At 43.6% G+C, this 24465-nt stretch overlaps 1 protein-coding gene across 2 annotated transcripts in view; it reads left to right on the forward strand.

The window, feature by feature from the left end:
* Positions 1-3574: 3574 nt before the first annotated feature.
* Positions 3575-24465, forward strand: part of USP4 (ubiquitin specific peptidase 4) — a 41457-nt gene continuing 20566 nt past the window's right edge. Inside the window, exons 1-9 of one of the 2 annotated variants that reach the window (XM_080934192.1) lie at positions 3575-3707; positions 6482-6609; positions 12696-12826; positions 14851-14977; positions 17687-17832; positions 17959-18020; positions 20863-21003; positions 21786-21903; positions 22680-22853. In XM_080934192.1, coding sequence (XP_080790318.1) covers positions 3607-3707; positions 6482-6609; positions 12696-12826; positions 14851-14977; positions 17687-17832; positions 17959-18020; positions 20863-21003; positions 21786-21903; positions 22680-22853 — 1128 coding nt within the window. In that variant the 5' untranslated portion in view covers positions 3575-3606. The remainder of the gene's footprint in view (positions 3708-6481; positions 6610-12695; positions 12827-14850; positions 14978-17686; positions 17833-17958; positions 18021-20862; positions 21004-21785; positions 21904-22679; positions 22854-24465) is intronic. The other variant, XM_080934193.1, reaches the window with a different exon arrangement.

The following is a 24465-nucleotide window of genomic DNA, read 5'->3' on the forward strand; positions in this document are numbered from 1 at the left end:
AACAATTCTAGCAAAAAGTGTTGTTTTTGTTTACTTGTTAAAATGAGGTCAGATACTCTGGTACAATTAACCTTTGATCAAATTGCTTCACTCTCTTCTAATGAAATTCCCCAAACAATAATTTATCACTTTGGTAAAAATTAGCTTCCCTGTTTTCTGTTGGTTCTGAGAACATGCCCTACTTCTTTAAAACTACCATAAATGGTGTAGATGAAACCACTTAAAAAAAGAAGAGGAAGCTGACACTCTCTGATGTAGGTTCTGAGCTAAGTCAACAACGGCTTTCTTCTTTTGTTAAAAAATAAGATTAATGGTAATGTTTTGTAATTCATAAATTTTTAAAGTCATTCTGTGGTAGCAAATAAGGAGCCCAGGACTTTAGGCATACTAGGCAAGTACTGCTCTACCATGGAGCTAAACTCCAGGCTCTTTTTTTACTCTTTTTAATTTTGTTCCTTTAAAAAAAGGGTCACATTCTGTAGCACAGGCTAGCCTTAATGTAGCTCAGGATGAATTTGAATTGACAATTACTCTGCCTAGCTTTCCAAGTAATTGGCATTGTGGGCATTTATTACCATATTACCACACTCATTCATTTTACTCCTCTGTGTGTGTGCAGGGGAGGATAGGGGGAGAGAGACTGGCTAGGGAATGAATCTAGGGTTTTCAGCATGATTGGTGTTGTACCAGTGAAATATATCTTCAGCAATTTTTAAGATAGGATCTTATTAATTGCTTAGGCGGGCCTTGAGTGGACTCTGGCTCAGTCTGGCCTTGAACTTTTGATCCTTTTAGCTTTCTGAGTATGAGGGAGTATGAGGTATCACAAGCCCGGTTCTAACATTCTCAAAGCACTGTATTTTTATTTTGAAGTAGGACCTATTGTCTGTTGCGGTTGTGTACACTTTTAGTCCCAGGATTCAGGAGGCAGGGGTAGGCAGCTCTCTGAGTTCGAGGCCAGCATGGTCTACAGAAGGAATACCAGGACAGTCAGGGCTACACAAACATTGTCTTGAAAACATGAAACATTTTTTTTTATGTGTATGGGAGAGATTTATTTTGTTTTTCTTTTTCTTATGTGGGAGCATGCCTGGTGCCTATGGAAGACAGTTCTGGATCCCTTGGAAGTGTAGTTATGCACAACTGTTAGCCTTTATAGGAGTGGTGGTGGGAATCAAACCAAGGCCATTCTCAGAAACAAGTACTCTTAACTGCTGAGCCACCTAGCCAGCTCCTCTCCCTCAGAGAACTTTTATACAAGAAACTATCAGGGTTATCCCCCCCAGAAACAGGTTTCCATTTATTTATTTGTATACTTTTCTTTTGTTGAGAATGGATCACCGAGTACCTTTAACTCCTGACCCTCCTGCCTCCACTTCATCAATAGTCACATTACCAGCTACACTGTCTTTTCTTTCATTTGTTGTTACATTTTGTTCATCTATGAGACTGTGAAGGTGAGCAGGCAACAGGCAGTTCTCTCCACCTTGTGGGCTTCAGGGGTCAGGCTCAGGTCATTGGATTTGTAGCAGGCACCTTGCTGAACTATTTCACTGCATTTAAATGTATTCAGCGCGAGAGTGTGTGTGTGTGTGTGTGTGTAGGTCAGAGGGCAACTCTCCTTGGAGTCAGTCCTCTCCTTCCACCTAATGAATCCCCAGGGTGGCTCAATGGATCAGGTCACCAAGCTTGGCAGCAGATGAGCTACCATCTTTTTTTCTTTTTCTTTTTCAAGGTCTTTAAAAAAAAAAAGATTTATTTATTATATATAAGTACACTGTACTAAAGATTCACAAAGAGGGGCTGAAGAGATGGCTTCTGATTAACAGTATACTGTTCTTGCAGAGAACTCAAGGATGGCTCCCAACCCCCCTCTCAGGCAACTCAAAATCGCCTGTAATTCTAGTTCTAGGGAAGACGTTCTCAACCTGTGGGCCACAGGAGTCATATAGCAAATACCCTGTATATCAGGTATTTACTTTACAATGTGTAACAGTAGCAAAATGACAGTATTGAAGTAGCAACAAAATAATTTTATGGTGGGGTTCACTACAACATGAGGAAATGTATTAAGTGGTCACAGCAGAAGGAAGGTTGAGAACCACTGCCCTCTGACCTTGGGGCACCTGCATACATGGTGCACAGACATTTATACAGGGCACGCACACACAAACACATAAAATACATCTATCTTTAAAAAAAAATCTGTACTATAATGCATTGTAGGAAGGTGAGGGAATTGGGGTTTTGTTGTTTTGTTTTAGTTTTCTGAAGGACAGCTAGAAACCAAGGGTTTGCACATGCTTGCCTACCCCCCAGGAAACTGTCTTACTTGCCTTGCTGTTAAGAACAGGATTTGTCTGAAAAGCAAAGTCTCACAGTTGCCTGGGCATCTCCATAGATGGATTCTTCCTTCAGAAGAACTGTGCTTTTAAACCTGTTTGAGAGTAAGGTTTTTAATAGGCGTAATCTTTTTTCTTCTTCTTCTTCTTTTCAAGATGGGGTTTCTTCGTATAGCTTTGGTTGCCCTAGAAATTTTTCTGTAGATCAGGCTGGCCTCGAATTCAGATATCTGCCTACCTCTGCATCCTAGGTACTGGATTAAAAGTGTGGGCCATCACCGCCCGGTAGAACAGACAATCACTAATTAAAAAATTAAAAAATCACGGGAAAAAATTAAAATGCCTGGACCTCATTCCTATCTCGGCTGCAGTTGGCTTCAGTACTTGCTACTCTACCCTTGACCTGGAAGGCTGAATGGATTCAGTTGTTTAAGACAAGTTTGGTTTTTGAGTCTACTTATGACTATTTTTATTTATTTATTTATTTGCAGGTGTGTTGATGTATGCCTTTAATTCCAGCACTCTGGAGAAAAGGGCAGATGAGTCTAAGTTCGAGACCAGCCTAGTTTACATAAGCAGCTCCAAGACAACCAGCTAGAACAAACTGTCTCAAACAACAAATTTCACTCTGTTTAGCGAACGCGTGCCACAATGCCTGTGTCGGGAACAAAGGACAACTTTAAGGAGTTAATTTTCTTCTTGCACCTTTACGTGGGTTCTGGGGATCAAACCTAGTTGTGACCCACGGAGGCATCTCGCTGGCCCTTTCTGACAATTGTGAATGGCTAGACCACATCGGACAGTGCAGATCCCAATGTGTTTGCGTGCACCTGGCTACAGGGGCTGCCGAGAGGGTAAATCCAATCTCACATTTAGGCAGGCTTGCTGAAAGCAGAATGGAGCCGAGTGGAAACAAAGCAAGCAGCAGGCTTCTCCTGCGTGGATTTAGTTAGCATCAGGATAACCCAGCAGGCCAGGATGGAGCGAGTGCCTGACGGGTCGAGGGCCCGCCAGACGTCAGACCTCTCGAGATCGCAGGAGCCGGTGAGACGCGAGTAGATGTGGCCTCCGCCTCTGAGCGGCCAGCCCTCTTCCGTCCACTTCTGCTCCAGGGGACAGCGCGAAGGGGTGGGAGAGGAGGCGGAAGCCGACGGCGGAGCCGGGCGCGCGCACGTGCGTAGTTACGTGCGTGCGTGGGCGCGGCCCACAGCACGCCGTGCGCTAGGCGGATGTCCGGGCCGGCTGGGCCGGGGCGGCGGACGAGATGGCGGAAGGCCGGGGCAGCCGTGAGCGACCGGATGTGGAGACCCAGAAGACGGAGCTCGGAGCCTTGATGGGGACCACGCTCCAACGTGGGGCGCAGTGGTGAGCGTCCGCCCTGCCCTCCCACCGCGCAGAGCGTCTGGCCGGCCCGCTGGCCCTCAGGCCGGACCCCCTTTCTCAGTTTTAGGTAGAGGCGGGCCGGGGGCGGTGCCTGGAGTCTCTGAAAGAGTGACTTGACAGCGGCTGCTGATGAAAGAAACCCCGGGATTAGCGGGGGGACAGCGCTGACAGGTCTGGGGTTTGTCTTGGTCTGTTTAGATTCACAGGAGTCTGGGGCAAGCGGGGACAAGGGGTGTAGAATATAGAAAAGGGGGAGTGCTCCGGTTGGCTGGAGCGGGAAGGTGGGAAAGCACTTAACCACCGAAGACATGAGCGTTGGATGGTGACCTTGGTGGGGGAAAGCGTCCCATTTTACAGACCTGGGTTCCTTAACAATTAAAATCTGGGTAGCAATTTGTGGCTTATGACGCTCAGAGAGTTGCGAGACTATCAGAAGTAGATACTTTGTAACTTGTAAACTGCAGAGCAGGATTCAAGGCCAGAAACTGACTTAAGTGTCTAAGAACCCAGATTGTCAGATGTTCAGGAACAATTGTAGCAGTAGTTAGATCTAAGAGTGGGAGGGGAGGGGAGTTTGAATCCTGGAGCGAAATAGAGGATCTCGTTGCAAGATTTTGCCAGGCATTGTGGCATATGCTTTACTGTTTTGCAGGAGCAGAGACTGGAGGATTGCTGCCGTTTCAGGCCTGGTCTCTTATACAGTGAGCATGACTCCTCCAAAAAAAAAAAAAAAAGTTCTAGGTTTATTAGAGCAGATTCAAATATGAGGCGGTTTAATAGATTGTTAACTAGAAGGGATAGTACTCCCCAGTAGTGGAGAAATGCCTGGGTGGTGCTGTTGTGTAGGAGTCAAATACTAGGGTAGGTTTCCCATTGATTATGACCCATATAAGGACTAAGAAAGAGATTAGAACTTATGTGTTTGGGGGGTGAGGTTCAGCTATAGTTTTGTGGTGTTTAAATTGAGCCAGTGAAAGGCCAGACAAATAGAGATATTTTAGAAATTACTCCACAGAGGGATAGCACATAAAGAACTTTCAGCTTGGTGTGGACGCGTGCCTGTAGTTTTAGTCCTGGAGAGAGGTGTTGCTGCTAAGGTTCAGGGCCGGCCTGGGTGACAGTGAAAGCCTTGTCTCAAAATAAAATAAAATAAAACTGATGGTGGGAATGCAGTTAGTAACTCAGTAAACATAATTTTACTTCTCAGAAGAGTCCATTTTAAATGAGTGCTCATGGGCTGGTGAGACTGCTCAGCAGTTAAGAACTTCTATTGGTCTTGCAGATGTGAGTTTGAGGCCCAGCAGTCACGTTGGGCATGACTTAGCTGTTTATAACTCAGGCTTCAGGGATACCCACTCCTCTGACCTCCATGAACACGTGTGTTCATGCCCATACTCAAGCTCATAACTAAAGCATAATTAAAAATTAAATCCTAGCTCACGAGTGGTGGCGCTCATCTTTAGTTGCTTGGGAGGCAGAGGCAGGTAGATTTCTGAATTTGAGGTCAGCCTGGTCTACAGAGCTAGTCCAGGACAGTCAGAGAAACCATGTCTTAAAAAGCCAAAATAAATAAAATCCTAACTAGGCATAGTGTCATACAACTTTAATCCCAGCATCTGGAAGGTATACGCAGGTAGATCTCTGTGAGTTCAAGGCTATCCTGGGCTACATACTAAGACCCCTCCCATCTCAAAAATTAATTAAGTTTTAAAATTCTTTCAGAAATCGTTTTATGTTTTTGTTTCTGAGACAAGGTATACCTGTGTGGCCCCTCCTGGATTGGAACTTGAAATGTATGCCAGGCTGGCCTCAAACTTGTAGATTCTTCTGAGTCTGCCTCCTGTGTGCTTGGATTACAGATACGTGATGGCATAGCTGGCTTTGTGTGTGCGAATGTGCGTGTGTCTGAGTGTATGTCTGACATACAGGTACCTGTGCAGAATATGGAGTTGTGCATACCGTGCATGGGTGCTGGGAACTAAATGTGAGTTCTTTGGAAGAGCTCCAAACTCTTTTAACTTCTGAATTGTCTTTCTAGTACCTTGTTTATTTTTTTCAGACAGGGTCTTATTAGGTAACCTTGGCTGGTCTGGAATTCCCTATGTAGACCAGGCTGGACTGGAGCTCCAAGTGTCTATGCCTCCTGAGTGCTGGGGTCTAAAGGCGTGTGCCAGCATTTGTAGCTTTGTTTTTTGCCTGTTGCAGATAGGATCTCTTGTAGCCCAAGCTGACTCAAACTTCCGTGCAGTGGAGAATGACCTCTTTGCCTGGACCTCCCAGATGCTGGAGTCACAGATATGGGCCACCACAAGCTTCCTTTACTTATTCTCTTACTAGTCATTTCTCTTAGTAACTGGCCTAGATTAGGCCCTCTGTGCCATGTGGGGCTGACTTTTGTTCTTAATGTTAAGAGTGTGATTTTAGCGGGAAGGTGGTGGTAATGCATGCATGCCTTTAAGCCTAGCACTTGGGAGGCAGAGACAAGCAGATCTCTGAGTTTGAGGTTAGTCTGGTCTACAGAGCAAGTTCTGGGACAGCCAGGGCTAGACAGAGAAACCCTGTCTTGAAAAGCCCCACTTCCCCAAAGATGTGATTTTAGTGAGAATTGCATATTACCTTGGTGAGATGACCATAAGAAACTTAAGGTAGGTGTCTAGAGAAAAAAATTAAAGGAGAGCTGCAAAATGTAAAGCTTTGGCTTTTGAAGAATGTATTTATTTAGCTATATTTTACATGAAACTGTCATTTCTCCCTAGGTATCTTATTGACAGCCGGTGGTTCAAGCAGTGGAAGAAGTATGTGGGCTTCGATAGCTGGGATATGTACAATGTGGGGGAGCACAATCTGTTTCCTGGACCGATTGACAACTCTGGACTCTTTTCAGGTGGAGTAGCCTCTGATTTCTAGCTAAAGTTCTCATGGGCCACTCAGAGGCTGTGCGTGTCTATCTCTACCATGGTCATCATGAGCATGTAACTTTCATAATGGGAAGACATAGAAGTGTTGGTTTACATCTGTAATAGACATCTTTGCAGGTTATTAAGGAGAAGTCAAGTAGTTATCTTGCCCTAAATAACTACTTCTAACAAGAGCATGCTTTTTGTATTACTGTTCTATTCCTGTGAAGAGACACTATGACCAAGGCAGCTTATAAAAAGAGTCATTTAATTGGGGGCTTGCTTACAGTTTCAGCGACCTAGTTCAGGATCATTATGGTGGAGGGACTGTGGCACCCAGCAGGTGGGTGTAGTACTCAGAAGTAGCTGAGAGCCTTATATCTTGATTTGCAGGAAGAAGTGGGGGGTTGCGTGGGTAAGGGCTTTGAAACTTGAATACTATGCCTCAGTGACATACCTCCTTCAGCAAGGCCACACCTCTTTATCCTTCCCAAACAGTTCTACCATTGGGAACCAAAGATTCAAACTTTCAAACTTATATAGCCTATCCTCATTCAGATTGCCACATTTTGTAGCACACAAATGTTTTTTCACATTTTTATTTGCTGTATTTGCATGATGTGTGTGTGTCAGTGAGACTGTGTATGTTAAGGTCAGAGTACAGCTTTATGCATTTGGTCGTCAGAAGACATCTTACCTGTCCACTTTGTAACATTTGCCTTTAACTTTTTTTTAAATTGTGTGTATGCATGTGTATTTATGAATGAGTTGTGCATGTAGTTCCTGAGGATCCAGAAGAGAGTTTTGGATCCCCTGGAATTGTAATAGGTTGTGAGCTGCTCAGTGATGGTGCTTAGAACTGTACTTGGTCCTCTGCAAGAGTAGTAAGGGCTCTTCATTGCTGAACTACCTCTCTAGCTCCTTAGTTTTGTCTTTTTTAGGTTTTTGGATTTGTATGTATACATAAAAGAAGAAAAATCATTTTAAATTGGACCTATAATCTGAAAATTTGGAATTATGCCCCTCCCTCCTTTTCCTTCATTGTGGTGGATCAAATTCAGTATGCTAAGCAAGTAATACCAGTAATTGATCTGGGTGTTGATGTTATTTTTCTGTTTTGTTTTGTTTTTTGCTTTGTTTTTATTTATGAGAAGAGGGTCTTTCTACATAGCACTGGCCATCCTAGAATTGACCATATAGATCAGGCTGGACTTGAACACACAGAGATCTGCCTGCTTCTGCCTCCCCAGTGCTGGGATTAAAGATATAAGACATTAAGCTGTGCCCACAAATGTTTGATACCTATGAATGAGGACAGTTTTATGTATATTAAAAGTCATCAAATATCTCTGTACTCACTGTGTCTGTCATAGAAATAGTGTAAGGAGAGGTAGGTCAGTAGGGTTGTGACCTCTGACCTTGGGCACTTTTCTGTTAGTGTTTTAGCAAAAGTGACTTCATGGAGATGGCATGGTTAGCTTTTCCAGATGATCTCTTTCTCACCTGTGTCCAGAACCCATCAAAGACAGGCAGGCAAGCAGGCAGGTTACTTGCTTTATTTATTTATTTATTTATTTATTTATTTATTTATTTATTTATTTATTTATTTATTTATTTATTTATTATGTATGAGTACACTGTAGCTGTCTTCAGACACACCAGAAGAGGGCATCAGATCTCATTACAGATGGTTGTGAGCCACCTTGTGGTAGCTGGGTTTTGAACTCAGGACCTCTGGAAGAACAGTCAGTGCTCTTAACCGCTGAGTCATCTCTCCAGTACTCATATTCTTAATTTATTCTCATGTGATTGTCTGGGTGTGTGTACAAGTGTGCTCATGAGTGTTCTCTGGTGTATATGTGATAAGCATGTGGAGGTCAAAGTGCAGCTCATGGAAGGTGGTTTTTTTCCTCTTACCATGTGGGACCTACTATCTAGGGACCAACTCATGTCCTCAGGTTTGGCAGTAAATGCAGTTACCTGTGGAGCCATCTCTTCGACTCCCTGGGTTTCTGTTTTATTTTTGCTCAGGCAGTGTCTTCCTGTGTTGCCCTGGCCGGCCTTGCACTTGAGTTACCTCCTGCAGTTGCCTCCTTTGCACTGGAGTTACAGGAGTGTGCCATCACAACTATATTCTTGGTTTGTTTTACAGATAGTTACACTGTGTTCCTTGGCTGGCTTAACACTTGCTTTGTAGCATAAGCTGACCTCAAAATCACTGCCTTCCTGCCTTAGCCTCCCAAGTTATAAAATTGAAGTCTTGTGCCGTTGAGTCTAGCTTTCAGATTTTTAATTAATCTTATATTCTTTTAGGCTAAAATGTGTGTGTTGGTGTGTGAGAAAGGGCAAGTGTGTACATGACATGGTACAGGTGTGCATTTAAGGACATTGTCTTCTACAGTTTGGGTTCTGGGCATCAAACTCAGGTGGTTATGCTTGGTGGCTAAGCTGTCTCACCAGCCCTTTGTTTCTTTTCTATACAGGATTTTAACTAAGGTTGGCCTCAATTTTGTGATGCTCTTTATTTCAGATGCTAGGATTGCAGGTGTCTACTGCCAGGCATGGCTCTTTCCTGATGGTTTTACATTTATTTTAGATATGGTCTCACTATGTAGACCAGGCTGGCCTCACAGTGCTCCTCCTCCTACTGCCTCCTCAGTTGCTGAGATTGAAGCCATGCCCTATCTTCGACCATTCTGGCCTGTTTACTTTTATTTATTTTTATTTATTTGGAGTTTTTATTTGTTTGTTTTGAGGTGTGATCTTGTATAGTTCAGACTGGCCTTAAACTGGCAGTGTAGCTGAGGTTGACCTTGAACTCATGTCCTTCTTAACTACCCCTCAAATGCTCAGGAAGATAATTCTACCTTTTAACATATTTTGAGGCAGGATCTTGGTATACATTTTGGATACATAGCAAGTTTGTAGCTCAACCTGGTCCAGAACTGCTTATGTATCCCAGTTAAGTCTTGCTGAGTGTTGGTATTGCAGATGTATACCATAATGTCTGGTTCAAAGGGAAAAGATCTTTGTTTTCTTGCTTGTTGCTTCATGGTGGCAGTGGCAAGATGCAGAGGAGGAGGAAGAAGAGGTGGTAGTGATGGTGGTGTTTAGAGAGTCTCTCTGTTTCAGCCTTAGAATTGGCCAGTCCTGTTTCAGTCTTGCAGAGCCTGTGGGATTGGCTTATAGGTCTGAGCATCATGATATGGGAGGACTGCTTGACAGATGGCATTCAGCAGGGAACAGGCCTGTCACCTGCAGGTCAGCCCTTCCTGTTTCCACTGTCTGCTGAGATGGACAGATTTCTAGGTTTCACATAGCCTAGGCGGGGGATACATGTGAAGCTGAACAAATTGTAGATATACTAAAGGGTATTGAGCATCTCTGTACTGATTGTCATAGAAATAGTGTAAGGAGAGGTGGCACATCAGTAAACTGACCTCTGACCTCCTTGTTTCCAATTATGTGTTGAACTTTTACGGTCCTCAAACTTCTGTAGCTGATCACCCTAGCACCTGATCTTCCTGACCCTGCTAGGTACAGGGTTAACAGGTGTATACTACCACCATGCCTGGCTCTTTTTTTAATTTTCTACTTGAGACAAGATGCTGCTATGTAGACCTGGCTGGTCTGGAGCTCAACAGAGATCCACTGCCTCTACCTCCTGAATAATGGGATCAAGTGTTCATGCTATCATTTCCTGGCTCCTATTTAGGAAAAAAAAATCACCTGCCTTGGGTCATAGCTGAGTTGCACCTTCATCGGTACTTTTCTGGTTACACTGGTCTGAGAACAGTGATTTCTGTCATTCTTAAAGTGGGTGTTGATAAACAGGCTTAGCTAGCAGGGAGTATACTTCATGGCTGGCTGGTGATGAGTCTTCCTGGAGTTTCCTCTGAGTGTGTTTCATGTATCTCTGTGATGGATATAAAGTGAATGTTTAGCATGTTAGGTCTTTACTTTCCATTCCAGTATCCATGAGAACTCTCTGGGAATGTTGAATACCAAGAGTGGTTACGTGTTAGGGGCGCGCAGCCTAGTGGTGGGGTGCTTGGACTGACATTCGTGTGGCTTTGGGTTTGATCTATACAAAAAGTAATCAGATAAGCAGGGCTGTAAATGCTGCTCAGAGATGGAGTACTTGCCTAGAGTGTGCAGGCCTTGGGTTTTATCCATACAACTGCAGACCAGAAGTAAGTTAACTAAGAATGCTGCTGGGCAGACATACCCACCTTTGATCCCAGCATTTGAGAGAATGAGACTGGACTCCTGAACTATGTACTGCTTATTTCAGGTCAGCCTAGGTTGCATAGAGAGACCTTATTTCAAAACACTACACCTCTGAGAGCACTTGGTATAGATCTGACAACCTGAATTCAATCCTAGGAGCCCACATAAAGGAAGAAGGAGAGAACTGCCCCAAGAGTTGTCCCTCTGACTTCCACCTTTGCTGTGGAACGAGTGACCCTCCCATCCCCATAGAAATAATAAGTAAAATTTAAACAACCACCTAAATACAAAAAGACTTAGTATGTTGTTAACGGAGGCCTTCTGGATATAGAACAGCAGCAGATTGTTTGCCTGGCATGCTTGATATTCTAGATTTATTCCCAGGCAGAAGCCCACAACAATAGCAGAAGCCCCCCAAAACAAGAAAATTGGGTGACTCTTAGTAATACAAGCTTCTGTTGTGGAGGCCTATTGTAGAATTTCATCCTATCATACCTATGTCCATCCCCTGGCATATCCTGTCCCCCACCCCTGTCTTTTTCTGCCATGCTGGGAATTGAACTGAGGGCTGTGGGTATGATTGCTTGGTAAGAAAGTATCCCCAACCCTCAGTGCCTTATTCATTTGCTTTCTTAGTATATGTTTCATGTGTATATGGGGTCTGAGTTCAAGCACTGTCAATAGGATTGTTAATATAAATATTCACAATTATTAACCATCATATTGTTCTCTCTCTTTCCCTCCCTCCCTCCCACCCTCCCAGTCCAAGCTTATAATTAGCCATTTTATGTTAATTGTAGAACCTAGAAACATTTAGAAAATGTAAATTAAAAGTTTTCATATTAGAAAAACAGTGGGCAGACATCTTTAACCCCAGCATTCCTAAAGAAGAGACTAGTGGATCTCTTGAGTTTGAGGCCATCCTGGTCTGTTGAACAAGTTCTAGGACAGCCTGGGCTATACCAGGAAACCATGTCTCAAAAAAACAAAACCAAACAAAAATCTATTATTGAACTCAAGTTCATGGATTTGACAGCAAGTACCTTTACCTGCTGAGCCATTTCCCCAGCTCATCTTCTCCCCTGTCACCATTGTCTCTTTCCTGTCATCTCGGCACTTGGGGAAGTGGAGGCAGGAAGATCAGAAATGAAAGGTCATCCTTGGCTATGTAGAAATCCCAGTCACGCTGTACTGCATGTGACCCACAAAAATGAGAAGCAGGCTAGTAGGGCGGGGGTTCTGGGAGGAGTTGGGGAGGGCAAAGAGTACGGCTAAAATATAGCTCAATAAATTTTGTTTTAAAATTACTTTTTTCCCCTTGAGACAGAATTTCACTATGTAGTCTTGGCTGTCCTGGAGCTCCTACACAGCCAAGGCTGACCCTAAATTCACAAAAACCCACCTACTTCTGCCTCCCAAGTACTCAGATTAAAGGAGTACACCTCCATGACCACCTTCATTAAATTTGACTTGAAAAGAAAAAGAAAAATGAACAAAGAGGTCCAGTCCATCCTTCCTCCTTATTCTTTTTGAGATAGAGTTGCCCAAGCTGACCTTAAGCTTTAAGGCTTAAACCATTCTTCCTCAGCTTCCTAAGTAACCGAAACTATAAATAAGGATGAACCATTGACTATAGAAGACATACAAGCGCCTCAGTAGAACAGGACTCCGGATAAAGAGTGGGCAGGTCTGCTTTGTGTTACGGCCAGTGACAGTGACAGTGCTGTGCTTGTTCCTGTTGAAAATCTTTTCTTATGAAAAATACGTAAGAATCTTGTTTCAAAAAAACAAAAATGCTTCTGGGGAAAAGAAAAATGAGATATGTACTAATTTCTTTTTTCAGATCCTGAGAGTCAGACCTTGAAGGAACACTTAATCGATGAGCTGGACTATGTGTTGGTCCCAACCGAAGCCTGGAATAAATTACTAAATTGGTATGGCTGTGTGGAGGGCCAGCAGCCTATTGTCAGAAAAGTGAGTTCACAAGTTGTTAAACCTGCTAGGTGTGTATGTAAGTTCTCCTTGGGTACACTGACTTTATTTTCTGGGAGGATGAATGTAGTTAAGTGATTGAAAATAAGGAAATGTAACTTTGTTTTGTTTTTGAGACAGTATTTTCCTGTGTATCCCTTACTATACTGGAACTTTCTACGTAGAACAGACTGGCCTGGAACTCAGAGAGATCTCCATGCCTCTTTTCTCCAAGTGCTGAGATTAAAGATGTCCCACTATGTCAGGATTGAGACCTTGTTTATGTTTTCTACGGCAAGGATCTCTGTAGCCCAGGCTGATCTTTTACTGGTTATCTTCAACCTCTTGAGTGCTGGAATTCTGGCCTAAGAGACTGTTTCTAGTTCTCTGTAGGAAATGAAGTGTTTGTGAGTAACTCAGGATGTCCCTAAGTAGGTTCCAAATACAAGAGCTGCCTGGTAGTTTGGGATGTCTGTTAGTACGTGAAGCCCAATACTTCAGTTGGGCTGTGTGGACATAAACTAATGCATTGCACCTCTCCCTTTTCCCAGGACTGGGAGTGATCCTAGGGCCCTATGTATGCTAACTAAGGATCCTAGTGCTGAGCTATGTCTCCAGCTCTTGTTTCCTTTGAGATGACATCTTACTGAGTTATCCGGGCTAAGTTTGAACTCACAGCTCAGATTGGCCTAGATCTGTCACTGTTGAGCCTTTTCATTGAGGCTCCTGGATGTGCTAATGTGAGCCACCATGCTTAGCTAACAACTTTTCTGAAGCCATTTCCCCTATGCTCGTGAGGCTGATTGTACTGCTGAGTAGTCAAAAAGTAGGTGTTTATATGCATAGAAGAACTTCTCAGAGTTCTTGCACTCTAGATACACACTCTGAGAAACACAGATTAGTGCCTTTGGTGGACAGAACTCATGAGATCACTGCCTTGTCTCTCAGTTACCAGCTTTCTTTACTAGAAAGGAATCATAAAAGCCTATTCATGCCTGCTGATACATGGACAATATGTAATTTTTCATATTGCTTGGGTGCATGCTCTCTTTTTTAGGAGGACAGAGCTTCATCCTTGACTCCCCTCACCCCCTCGGTTTTGTTTTGTTTGTATTTTAAGACAGGGTTTCTCCGTGTAGTTCTGGCTATCCTATATATTCAGTGTATAAACCAGGCTAGCCTCAAACTCAGGATCCTTCTGCCTCTGCCTCCTGAGCGCTGGAACTAAAGGTGTGGGGTACACTGTCCGGTAAGAGCTGCATTCTTAAGGAGTCTTTATTTCAAATCAGAACCACCACAACTACCAACCTACCTCCTCCCTTTTAAAAACCTGTTTCGTGTAGTCTAGGATGGCCTCAAACTGTGTAGCTCAAGCTGACCTTGAACACTTTGTCCTTCTGCCTCAATACCCTTCCAGTTGAGATTAGTCTTGTGTCTCCATGCAAGGCTTCAGAACTTTCTTTTTTGCCATTTGAAACCTTTGGGAGTGTTAAGGAACAAATGTTATGGGCTTCAGCCTTCTCCAGAGGTCTGCAAATGCTGTCAGTGTAGTCATGTAAGCATTCTGCTGAAGCTTGACAGACTCTACAAGAGCCAAAGCAAGAGACCTTCTGAGACCTGTCTTACATGGCTTGCTCTATCTGCACAGATCTCCTTCTGATTGCCTGAAGATATACTTGGTTCTTCATTATAGTGGAAAAAATTGTAATTCCTGGGACATATGCTGATGAATTAAGTCTATATTTTGTAAAAATGAATAAAAATTAGTTCTTCTTAGATCAAATGTGGGGGTGCATTGCCTTTAATTCTAGCACTTGGAAGAAGCAGAGTTCTTTGATTTCAAGAACAGATTAGTCTACATAGTGGGTTCCAAGCTAGTCTACATAGTGAGAACTTGTCTCAAAAACAAACAATTTCTGACAGATTTTTCCTGAGAGGTTTTAGCCTTTTGTTGCTGAGCCATGTTGCTTCCAGGACTGTCCAGGGGGCCAGTGCAGCCCCTTCACCCTTGCCTCTTTTGCTTACAGGTTGTGGAGCATGGCCTGTTTGTCAAGCACTGCAAAGTGGAAGTGTATTTGCTGGAGCTGAAGCTCTGTGAGAACAGTGACCCCACCAATTTGCTAAGTTGTCATTTTAGCAAAGCAGACACCATTGGTAAGGAACTGGCAGGGCTTTGGGTGTCTGGTGACTGAATGCAGGATACTGTAGTTGATGAGAGGGAAGCTGTGTTGCTCTCTTAACTCTTGTTACTCAACGTTGGGCGTCTGTCCTGACTTGGAAGTCTTCCTGGGGGAATTTTTATGAAGAACCAGACCTAGGAACTGTATTCTATAGAACAGAACTTGAGCAAGCAAAATGGCCAGAAAAGTAGCTTTAGCAGGCTTGAATTCAGTAGATGTATAACCTTGTATTCCTGATGCTCCTGAGTGCCTGGTTTATATGATGCTAGGGATTGCACTCATGGTCTCAGAATGAAAACAAACAAAAAGTAATAAAGTCAGTCATGGTGTCTAACACCTGTAATCCCAGAACTTGGAATGCAGAGGCATGAGAATCTGCCAGGAGTTTAAGGCCAGTGTGGTCTACTGTGAAATCCTATTTCAAAGAGGGGGGAAAAAAAGGAAAGGCTGGGGAGATGGCTCAGTAGGTATGGACCTGCTGTTCAGGTGTGAGGAACTGAGTTCAGATCCGTAGCACTCATAAGAAATCCAGGTGTGGTATGTACCTTAAACCTCAGTACTGGGGGCTGTGAGACCAGCAGGTGCTCATTGGTCAGCACTCCCAGGTAAATCAATGAGCTTTTAGATTCACAGAGGGATCCTATCTCAGAGAGTAAGAATGGAAAGTGATGGAAAGATACCTAAATATGGCCTCTGGTCCCCATAATGACACACACCCTCACACATACAAGTCACTAACAAGACACTGACAAGTCACATACCATAAACAGAAGACATAACAGTGGCTGGAGAGATGGTTCAGTGATTAAGGGTACTAGTTATTCTTCCAGAGGAGTTAGATTGAATTTGTAGCAACTACATAGCAGTTTCCCATGGTCTTAGTTATTGTTTAGTTCCTGTGAAGAGAGACACCATGGCCAGGGCAGCTCTTATAAAAGAAAACACTTAACTGTGGGCTTGCTTGTAGTTTCAGAGGATTAGTCCATGAGTATCATGGCAGGAAACACACTGGCATGGTGCTGGAGCAGTATTTACATACTGATCTGCCCGCTTCACATACTAGTCTCAGAGAGGGATGGAGGGAGGAGGAAAGAGCATGAGCAACACAGGGCCTAGTGAGTGCTTTTGGAAACCTCGAGGGACACCCCTTCTCCAGCAGGCTACACATCCTAATCCTTTCTAAATATTTCCTCCAACTGGGAGCCACACATTCAAGACATGAGCCTGTGGGGGCCATTCTCATTCAAACCACCACAATTCTTTAACTCTAGTCTCATGGATCCATACCTTCTGCTAGCTTCTTAAGCGTACCAAACACATGTAGTGTACAGACATAAATGCAGGCAAAAAGGCATTTATACACACAAAAATTAATTTTAAAAAGCTTACTAGCACAATATCTGGGAAAGTGGCTGGGTTGGTTTGGTTTGGTTTGGTTTGGTTTGGGTTGGGTTGGGTTGGGTTGGGTTGGGTTGGTTTGGTTTGGTTTGGGTTGGTTTGGGTTGGTTTGGTTTGGTTTGGTTGAGCTGGGGATCAGTCTCGGGACCTTTCACTAATGTTGAGCAAGCGCTCTACCACTAAACCACATCCTCCGTCCACTTTAGCTAGCACCCCTGTTCTTTGAGATGAAGCCTTGCTGTGTGGGTCAGATGGCCTCAAACTCAGGATCTTTGTGTATCATCAAATCTATTGCTGAATTACAGGCTGTGTGTATCCTGGCTTAGAGGTCACTTTTCTTTCCTTAAAATTTTATTACATCATTTCCCCTTCCCTCTCCGTACTCCACACCCTCCAGTGCTCCTTCAGACTCTCTGGCCTCCCCCCCCCCCAAAATGGGTGAAATAAATTCAAGATTGTATTTATATGTTTGCGCATCCATGGTAATGATTATAGAACAAGCTTCTCTTTTCTTCTTGTTTGTTTGTTTTCTGAGAAAGGGTTTCTCTCTGTAGCCCTGTCTGTCCTGGAACTAACTCTGTAGGTCAGGCTGGTCTGGAACTCAGAGGTCCTCCTGCTTCTGCCTCCTAAGTGCTGGGATTAAAAGTGTAGGCCACCACCCTCTGGCTTCTAGTTTTCTAACTTATATGTTACTTTTCTTTTTTCATCTTTTCCATCTTCTCTTGCTCTCTTTTAGTTGTTGTTTTCTTGGGGAGTTGTTTGTTTGTTTTGTTTGGGCTTTTTTTTGGGGGGGAGGGAAGTTAGGTTTTTATATTATACTTTGTTGACCTAAAACATTCTAGTAGCTTTGAACTTGTTGGCATCCTTCACCTCAGCCTCCTGAGTGTGCTGGTGTTAAAAGCAGGAGCCACTCACTTGGTGCTGTGCATGAGACCTGCATTACCAAGAAGCATAGTGAGCTGTTTCTTACAGGGAGGCTTCTGAAAGATGAGTTGCCTTAGTACAAACAAGGCTTTGAACCTATCTTTTCTACATCTTCCATGAACACTTGTGAAGGAAGGGTGAAGATTGGCTTGCCTCAGCAATTATTCGTTTGTGAAGATAAGGTTTCTTTGTAGTCTCATCTGTTCTGAAGTTCACACTGTAGACCAGGCTGGCCTCAAACTCACAGAGATCCGCCTGCCTCTGCCTCCTGTGTGTTGGGATTGTGCCACCGCTATCTGGCTTGCCTTGGGTATCTTTATTTTTGGAGACAATCCTGAATGATGTTTTTGCCTGTTCTTAGCAACTATTGAGAAGGAGATGAGGAAGCTCTTCAACATCCCTGCAGAGCGTGAAACACGGCTGTGGAACAAATACATGAGCAACACCTACGAGCAGTTGAGCAAGCTAGACAACACTATCCAGGATGCTGGGCTGTACCAGGGTCAGGTAGGAGGGCCCAGGCCATGCCCAGACAGGCAGCTCTGGCTGGGATGTGTGTAAAGAAGTCTTCTGGCAGTAGCATATCAGTAGGGTGTGTTGCGTGGTGCTCATCTGGTTTCCTCTTTCACTCAGGTGCTAGTAATTGAGCCCCAAAATGAAGATGGTACATGGCCCAGGCAGACCCTGCAGTCCAAGTAAGTGAATCTGCTCACCTGTGTACCTGGATTGCAGGTACAGAGAAAGGGGAAGAGGGAGAGGGTTGTTGTGAATTAGATGGAAAATCAGTTTCTCATCCCAGTTGCATAGTGTTTGAAGCACCAGTCTTTAAGCAGCCTGCTTGACATTCCTGTCAGGGTTCCATCAAGGACAAGAGGTGGGGAGGAACTGAAGGGGTCGGATCTGATATTGCCACTATGCCAAAGTGGCTGCTTTGTTTGTTTGTTTGTTTGTTTGTTAAGCTCCTTTATTTTTCTACTTGTCGTTTAGAGGCTTTGAGAAAGAAAGAGGAGGGTTAGGGTAAAGTCTTGTACAACTTAAGCGTGATGGCTTGCTCCTGTGGCCATTTACTAAACTTGGATTCCAAGCACAGTTATGCCAGGGGATATTCCTGTGACTTGTGGAATTGTGCACCTTAGAAGGTTGCATTAGGAAGTGATAGCTTTTCTCTGTGACATAGTGCAGAGAAATAACATGAATATCGCCTGACCTGATGACAAACATAGAGCCAGCTGTAGTTGCACATGTCTGTGTGTAGGTAGAAGGAGAAGAGTTCAAGGCCATCCTCTGATACATAGCTAATTCTAGGCTAGCCTGATTACAGGAAACCATATATACAAAACAAAACAAACCTGTGGCTGGGGTGATGGCTCAACAGGTAAGTTGCTTGTTGTGCAAGCATGACGACCAGAGTTCACATTCCCAGAACTTACCTGTGTTGGGTGAGGATGGCAGCCTGCCTTTAATCCTAGTGCACAGGAGATGGAGGCAGAAGTCTCTAAAGCAAGCTGCCCAGCCAGTCTAGCAGAGATGGCCTCAGTGAGAGACCTGCCTCAGTATAAGGTGAAGAGCAATGAAGGAAGACACCTAACTTGAACCTCAGCTTCCACATGTATGTATATACACATACATGTTTCCCACATCTATGCATATGCAAGAAAAATTTGTCTCCTTATCACAAAACTTAAAACTATGCTTTGCAGGTGTGATTAAATTATTTATGTTGAAATCAGGAGACTCTTCATCTGGACCCATTGTAATCATGAGGCCCTCTGGAGGTGAAAGGGAGGCTGGGGAGTCACAGTGGGTATGAAATCAGAAGCCAAGGCCAAGTTGTAAACTGTGAGGATGGCTTGACTGACTTTGAGCCAAGCCATGGGGACGAACATCTCTACAGGAATCTAGGGACTCTACTGAGGACTGTAACTGGGACATCTTGCCTTGAACTCAGAACTCCTTTGGATTTTTTTTTTAATGTGTATGGGTGTTTGCTTATATGCATATCTGTGTATTGTGTGTGTGCCTGGTGCCTGCATGTGTTAGAAAAGGGTGCTGGATTCCCTGGACTGGAGGTACAGGTGGTTGTAATCATGGATGCTGGGAACCTAGGTCCTCTGCAAAAGCAACATATGTTCTTGGTCACTTGAGCCTTCTCTCCAGCCCCTCCTTTAGACTTTTGCATCAGTAATTTATGATGATTGATTTGTGTTGTCTTGGAGCCCCTGAGTGAGTAGGTACCTATGACAAAAGCAGTAATACAAATAGTAAAGTGCAGGTTGGACTGCTCCCTTCCCTAACCAGATATGCACAGAACAGAAACAGTAACCCCAAACTTTGAAACAAACTATGACCATCAGAAAACACAGGCATTTACATTATGATTTATAACAGTAAGAAAATTACAGTTATGAAGTACAATGAAAATTTTTATGGTTAAAGAGTGTCAACACTGGGAATGTTGAGAACCATTGCTCTAGGGAAAACACTCTAGGTGATTGGCTTGTAGCCTGTGAGATACAGGTGGTGACTCAAGGCAGAGGCAGGCTGGCTGTCTTGGCCTTGGACCTCTGTCTTCTTGACATTCCTTTCCCTGTCCGCTCCATACTCTGAAGCCTAAGAACTTTGACTAAGAGACAGCTCTTGGGGTAGAGTGACATTCAAGAGTTAACACAGAGTTGCAAGTCTCTTGGGGTGGAATGTTAGTCAAAAGTGGAAGTAGAGTTCCTGAGGCACATTCCTTTTCTGATCTCCAGTGCTACTGAGTATCAGATACTGTGGTGCATGAGGATACAGCCATAAAGTAAACAGTTTGTTTGGGTCAGGAAAGGAGATGAATAGGAAAAGCACTTGTGCCCTCGGATTTATAAGCAATATAGACAAAATTGAGGGAGAGAATTGTCAAGTTCTAGGATTTAGAATGGAGAGAATTTAACCTGCTGAGTCATCACACGGGAGAGACACACATACACACACAAAACACACATATCACACGGGAGGAACACAGACACGGGGGAAACACGAATGAATATGTGTGCTCATGTGTGCAAATGCAGACACTTGCCAAAGTATGCTTATGGGGTCAGAGGTTGACTTCAAATGTCAGTCCTTGCTGTCCACCTAGTTTCAGATGGGGATCTCTCTCTCTCTCTCTCTCTCTCTCTCTCTCTCTCTCTCTCTCTGTCTCTCTCTCTCTGTTTTTCTCTCTGTCTCTCTCTGTCTGTCTCTCTCGTTTGCTACTGCCTACTCCAACCCAGGTGACCAGAGCCTGGCTCACAAACTTGAGAAGTTCTGTCCTTTCTACTTCATAGCTCCTGCTAAGTGTGGAGACAGTGCTTCTACAGTTTAAGGAACTGAGAATGAAGAATGCTTTTTCCCTCCTCTTTCTATGTAGACCATCTTGTCCTCAATCTTTCTGAGTTCTGGGTTCAAGTATGAGCTGTGGAGCACATTTAGGAATGTTTATTGAGAAGAGACCTAAAGCAGTGAACAGGGCCTGTACTTTAAAAAGTCAGTGGTATTGTTTTTGCTTCCCCCTTCCAGATCAAGCACTGCACCTAGCAGAAATTTTACTACCTCTTCAAAACCATCTGCAAGTCCCTATTCCTCAGTGTCTGCCTCTCTTGTTGCAAATGGTGACAGCACTAACAGCTCGGGGATGCACAGCTCCGGTGTCAGCAGGGGGTAAGAACAGGCCTTTAACCCTGCTCCTTCCTCTGCGCCCTTTCTCAGAAGTACCTGGGCTGCTCATCTGTGCCTAAGATAAAGCTTGTGGGATTAGAGCTGCCTGTGGCTTCTCATGCCATTTCCTACCTGCTCCTGCCTCCTTGTTCTGACTCTGGTCACTTGTCCTTTTGCCATCTGGTGTTTTTTCTAGTCCTGTGTCATTGATAATCTGGAAGGCAGGGTAGCTGGTGTAGGGAGGTCACAACATTTGTGAAGGGATGGGCTGGTCAGATGGCAGCTGAAAGGGGACAATTCTCAGTTCTGGTAGAACCCCGTTTCTCCTCTTCATAGCTGTGTTCCTTTCTCTGTGAATGTTAGGAGCATCTGCATAAGGCATAAACAGGATGGAAGAGAGTGAGTAGAGAATGACTAGATGAACACTCAGGTCCAGTCATGGGTAGTATGGCCTTGTGGATGGTGGCACATGTAAGCTCTTGATCTTGGTACTAAATATTCTTAACTTATCATCTGATAGCGTTCTAGAATGATACAAAATTAATTGCCAAAGTCTAAAAGAAGAAGATTGAAATAGCATTTCTCCCTTTAAGACTATACTTAACACCTGCTGACATGTCAAGTAAAGGTGGATGGGTGGCTCTCAGGGCCAGAGAAGGTAGGGGTACATACATCATGAGACAACCAGGCACAGATTCTAGATGCCCAAGCAGAGCTCCGAAAATCATCCTGAGGGAATATGTTTAGCACTTGGTTTTATTGCTGATGTGGGTTGTGTTTTTCAGTGGATCTGGCTTCTCTGCTTCGTATAATTGCCAGGAGCCCCCATCACCTCATATACAGCCTGGCCTCTGTGGACTTGGAAACCTGGGGAATACCTGCTTCATGAACTCTGCTTTGCAGGTAGAGGGGAGAGTTGCTAACTAAAACTGTGGTTGAAGTTTGTTAGTTGAAAAGTTAGGCTTAGGGGTTCCTCCATCCCACTTTCCTAGTTGAGAATAGCGTCAATGTGGTTTCTCGGGCGTGAGAGGCTCTTGCTGGGCATCCTCAAGCTTGTTAGACGTTTTCAGTGCTAGACTCAGTCCCTAGCACCTACTGCTATAGAAAACAAACAAAACCAGTGTTAGTGTGGTGCTTTAGGACTGTAATCTCGGGACTCCAGAGTTAGGAAGGTATTATCTCAGAAATCTCTTTTTTTTCATTCATCAGTTATTTATTGGGTAGATACTATGTAAAAAGATTTTGATAGACATGGGCTGTAAGGAATTAAGAGTCCAGCTCCAAAATTAGGACATCACAGTCTCTAAAAATGTCCTCAGTTGTAAAGCCCTCAGGGTTTCTTAAGAGCACTCTCAATTTTAATAATTTGCTAGAAGGATTTAGGATTTACTTAAAGCTATCAGGTTAATTCATGATAATTGTTTTTAATGAGGAAAGGATACAGATTAAGGTTAGTCAAAGAAAAATGTAAATAGAGTGTCCAGGAGGTTCCAAATGTAGAACTCTGGTATGGTTTTATATATATCTGCAATCCCAGGGCTTGGAAGGCTGTGGCGAGAGGATGGCCAAGAGTTTGAAACCAGCCCGGTCTATAAGTGCCAGACAAAATAACTTGGTTTGTATTTTCTGTTTTGATGCTGTCTGGAAAGGTTGCAAGCTCTGGTTTTGTTCTGTTTCAGTGCCTGAGCAACACCGCTCCACTGACTGAGTACTTTCTCAAAGATGAATATGAGGCCGAGATCAACAGAGACAACCCTCTGGGGATGAAAGGGGAGATTGCAGAGGCCTATGCAGAGCTCATCAAGCAGATGTGGTCTGGAAGGGACACTCACGTGGCACCACGGATGTTCAAAGTAGGTTGAGAAACCTTTCTAAAGAGAAAAGATTGTTTTTACATTTATGTTTGTGGGTGTACACACTCAACATGAAGTTGTGCACACATGCATGTACCATAACACAAGTGTAGATGTCAGGACAACTTATAGAAATTGATTCTCTCTATCATGTAAATCCTGAGGATCAAACTCAGATGGTCAGGCTTGGTGGTAAACATCTTCATCTGCTGAGCCTGCTTCTTAGACTCCTATTGCCATAAATATTAAAAGAAGATTGTGTTGCTATCGGCCCCCCATGGTCTTACTCTGCGGGAGCTGCTCCAAGAGCCTCTTCAGTGCAAAGCCAGAGCCCAATTCCCTAAATGATTAATTCCCAAGCCTGGTACCCACACCTCTTATTCTACGGGCTGCGCCCTCACCTCAGGAGGACAACAATTCCTGCTGTCTCTCAGCCATTGCTCTCACACACTGTTCTCCACAGCCCGGTAAAAAAATGACTCAACAATCAATAACTTATCAAACAAATTTATATGTTAAATTCTCGATCCACAATATATCTAAATAATAAATTCACTGCCAACTAATAAAAATATAAACCGCCCACGTAAACAATAAAATCAATCTGATTCACCTTGATCTAAACCATCCTCTTCTGCCTCCATTGTGAATCTTCCACTTTCTTCTCTTTTACTTTCACAAAACTTGTTTCCACCCACTTTCTACTGTCTAATCATGTATCACCTTGATATCAACCTATAGACTCCCTAATCTGTTTTTTGATGGTGTGATTTCACATTGTACTAAGACACCCATTAGCTTGCTTTTTCTTTTTCTTTTTTTTCTTAAGAAGGTGCATTTTACTTAGCACATAGAGACTGTTTGTTTGTTTTTTGCTTTTTAAGAATTATTTATTTAATGCATGTGAGTACACCGTAGCTGTCTTCAGACACACCAGAAGAGGGTATCAGATCCCATTACAGATGTTTGTGAATCACCATGTGGGTGCTGGGAATTGAACTCAGGACCTCTGAAAGAGCAGTCAGTGCTCTTAACCACTGAGCCATCTCTCCAGCCTCCATTGGCTTGCATTTTGACCTAGGTAAAGGCAGATTCTGAGGGGAAGCAAGATGGCTCAGTGAGTAAAGGCAAGCCTAATGATCTCAGTGCAGTCCCCAGAACCCGTTAAGGTAGAATGGAATGATCAGCTCTACAACGTTCCTCTGACCTCTGTTCTGTTCTGTATGGTGGCACTCAGAACTCCCGCTGTTTAAATGAAACGGTGTAATCTAAGACTTCAGTTGATGCCATCAGACTGCCCTGTTCTTCCTTTCAGTGTTGTAGAGCTTGTCTTTTGGGTTATTTTGGTTTTATGGTTTTGGGGTTGGGCGGGTGTTTTGTTTTCCTTTATTTATTTATTTATTTACTTATTTTTTGGTGGTATGGGGTTTTTTGGTTGGTTTTTTTTTTTCCAGCTTTTTTTTTTTTTTTCCAGCTTTTTATTTTTGAGACTGGGTCTTAAGTCATGGAACCCACTATATAGGCCAGGCTGTCCTCAGACTCAGAGACTCTTCTGCCTTTGCCTCCCAAGTCCTAGGATTAAAGATATGTGCTACCAGGCCTGACTCAGTGC

The sequence above is a fragment of the Micromys minutus genome (assembly GCF_963924665.1).
Source record: "Micromys minutus genome assembly, chromosome: 21".
In the NCBI taxonomy this organism is placed as follows: Eukaryota; Metazoa; Chordata; class Mammalia; order Rodentia; family Muridae; genus Micromys; species Micromys minutus.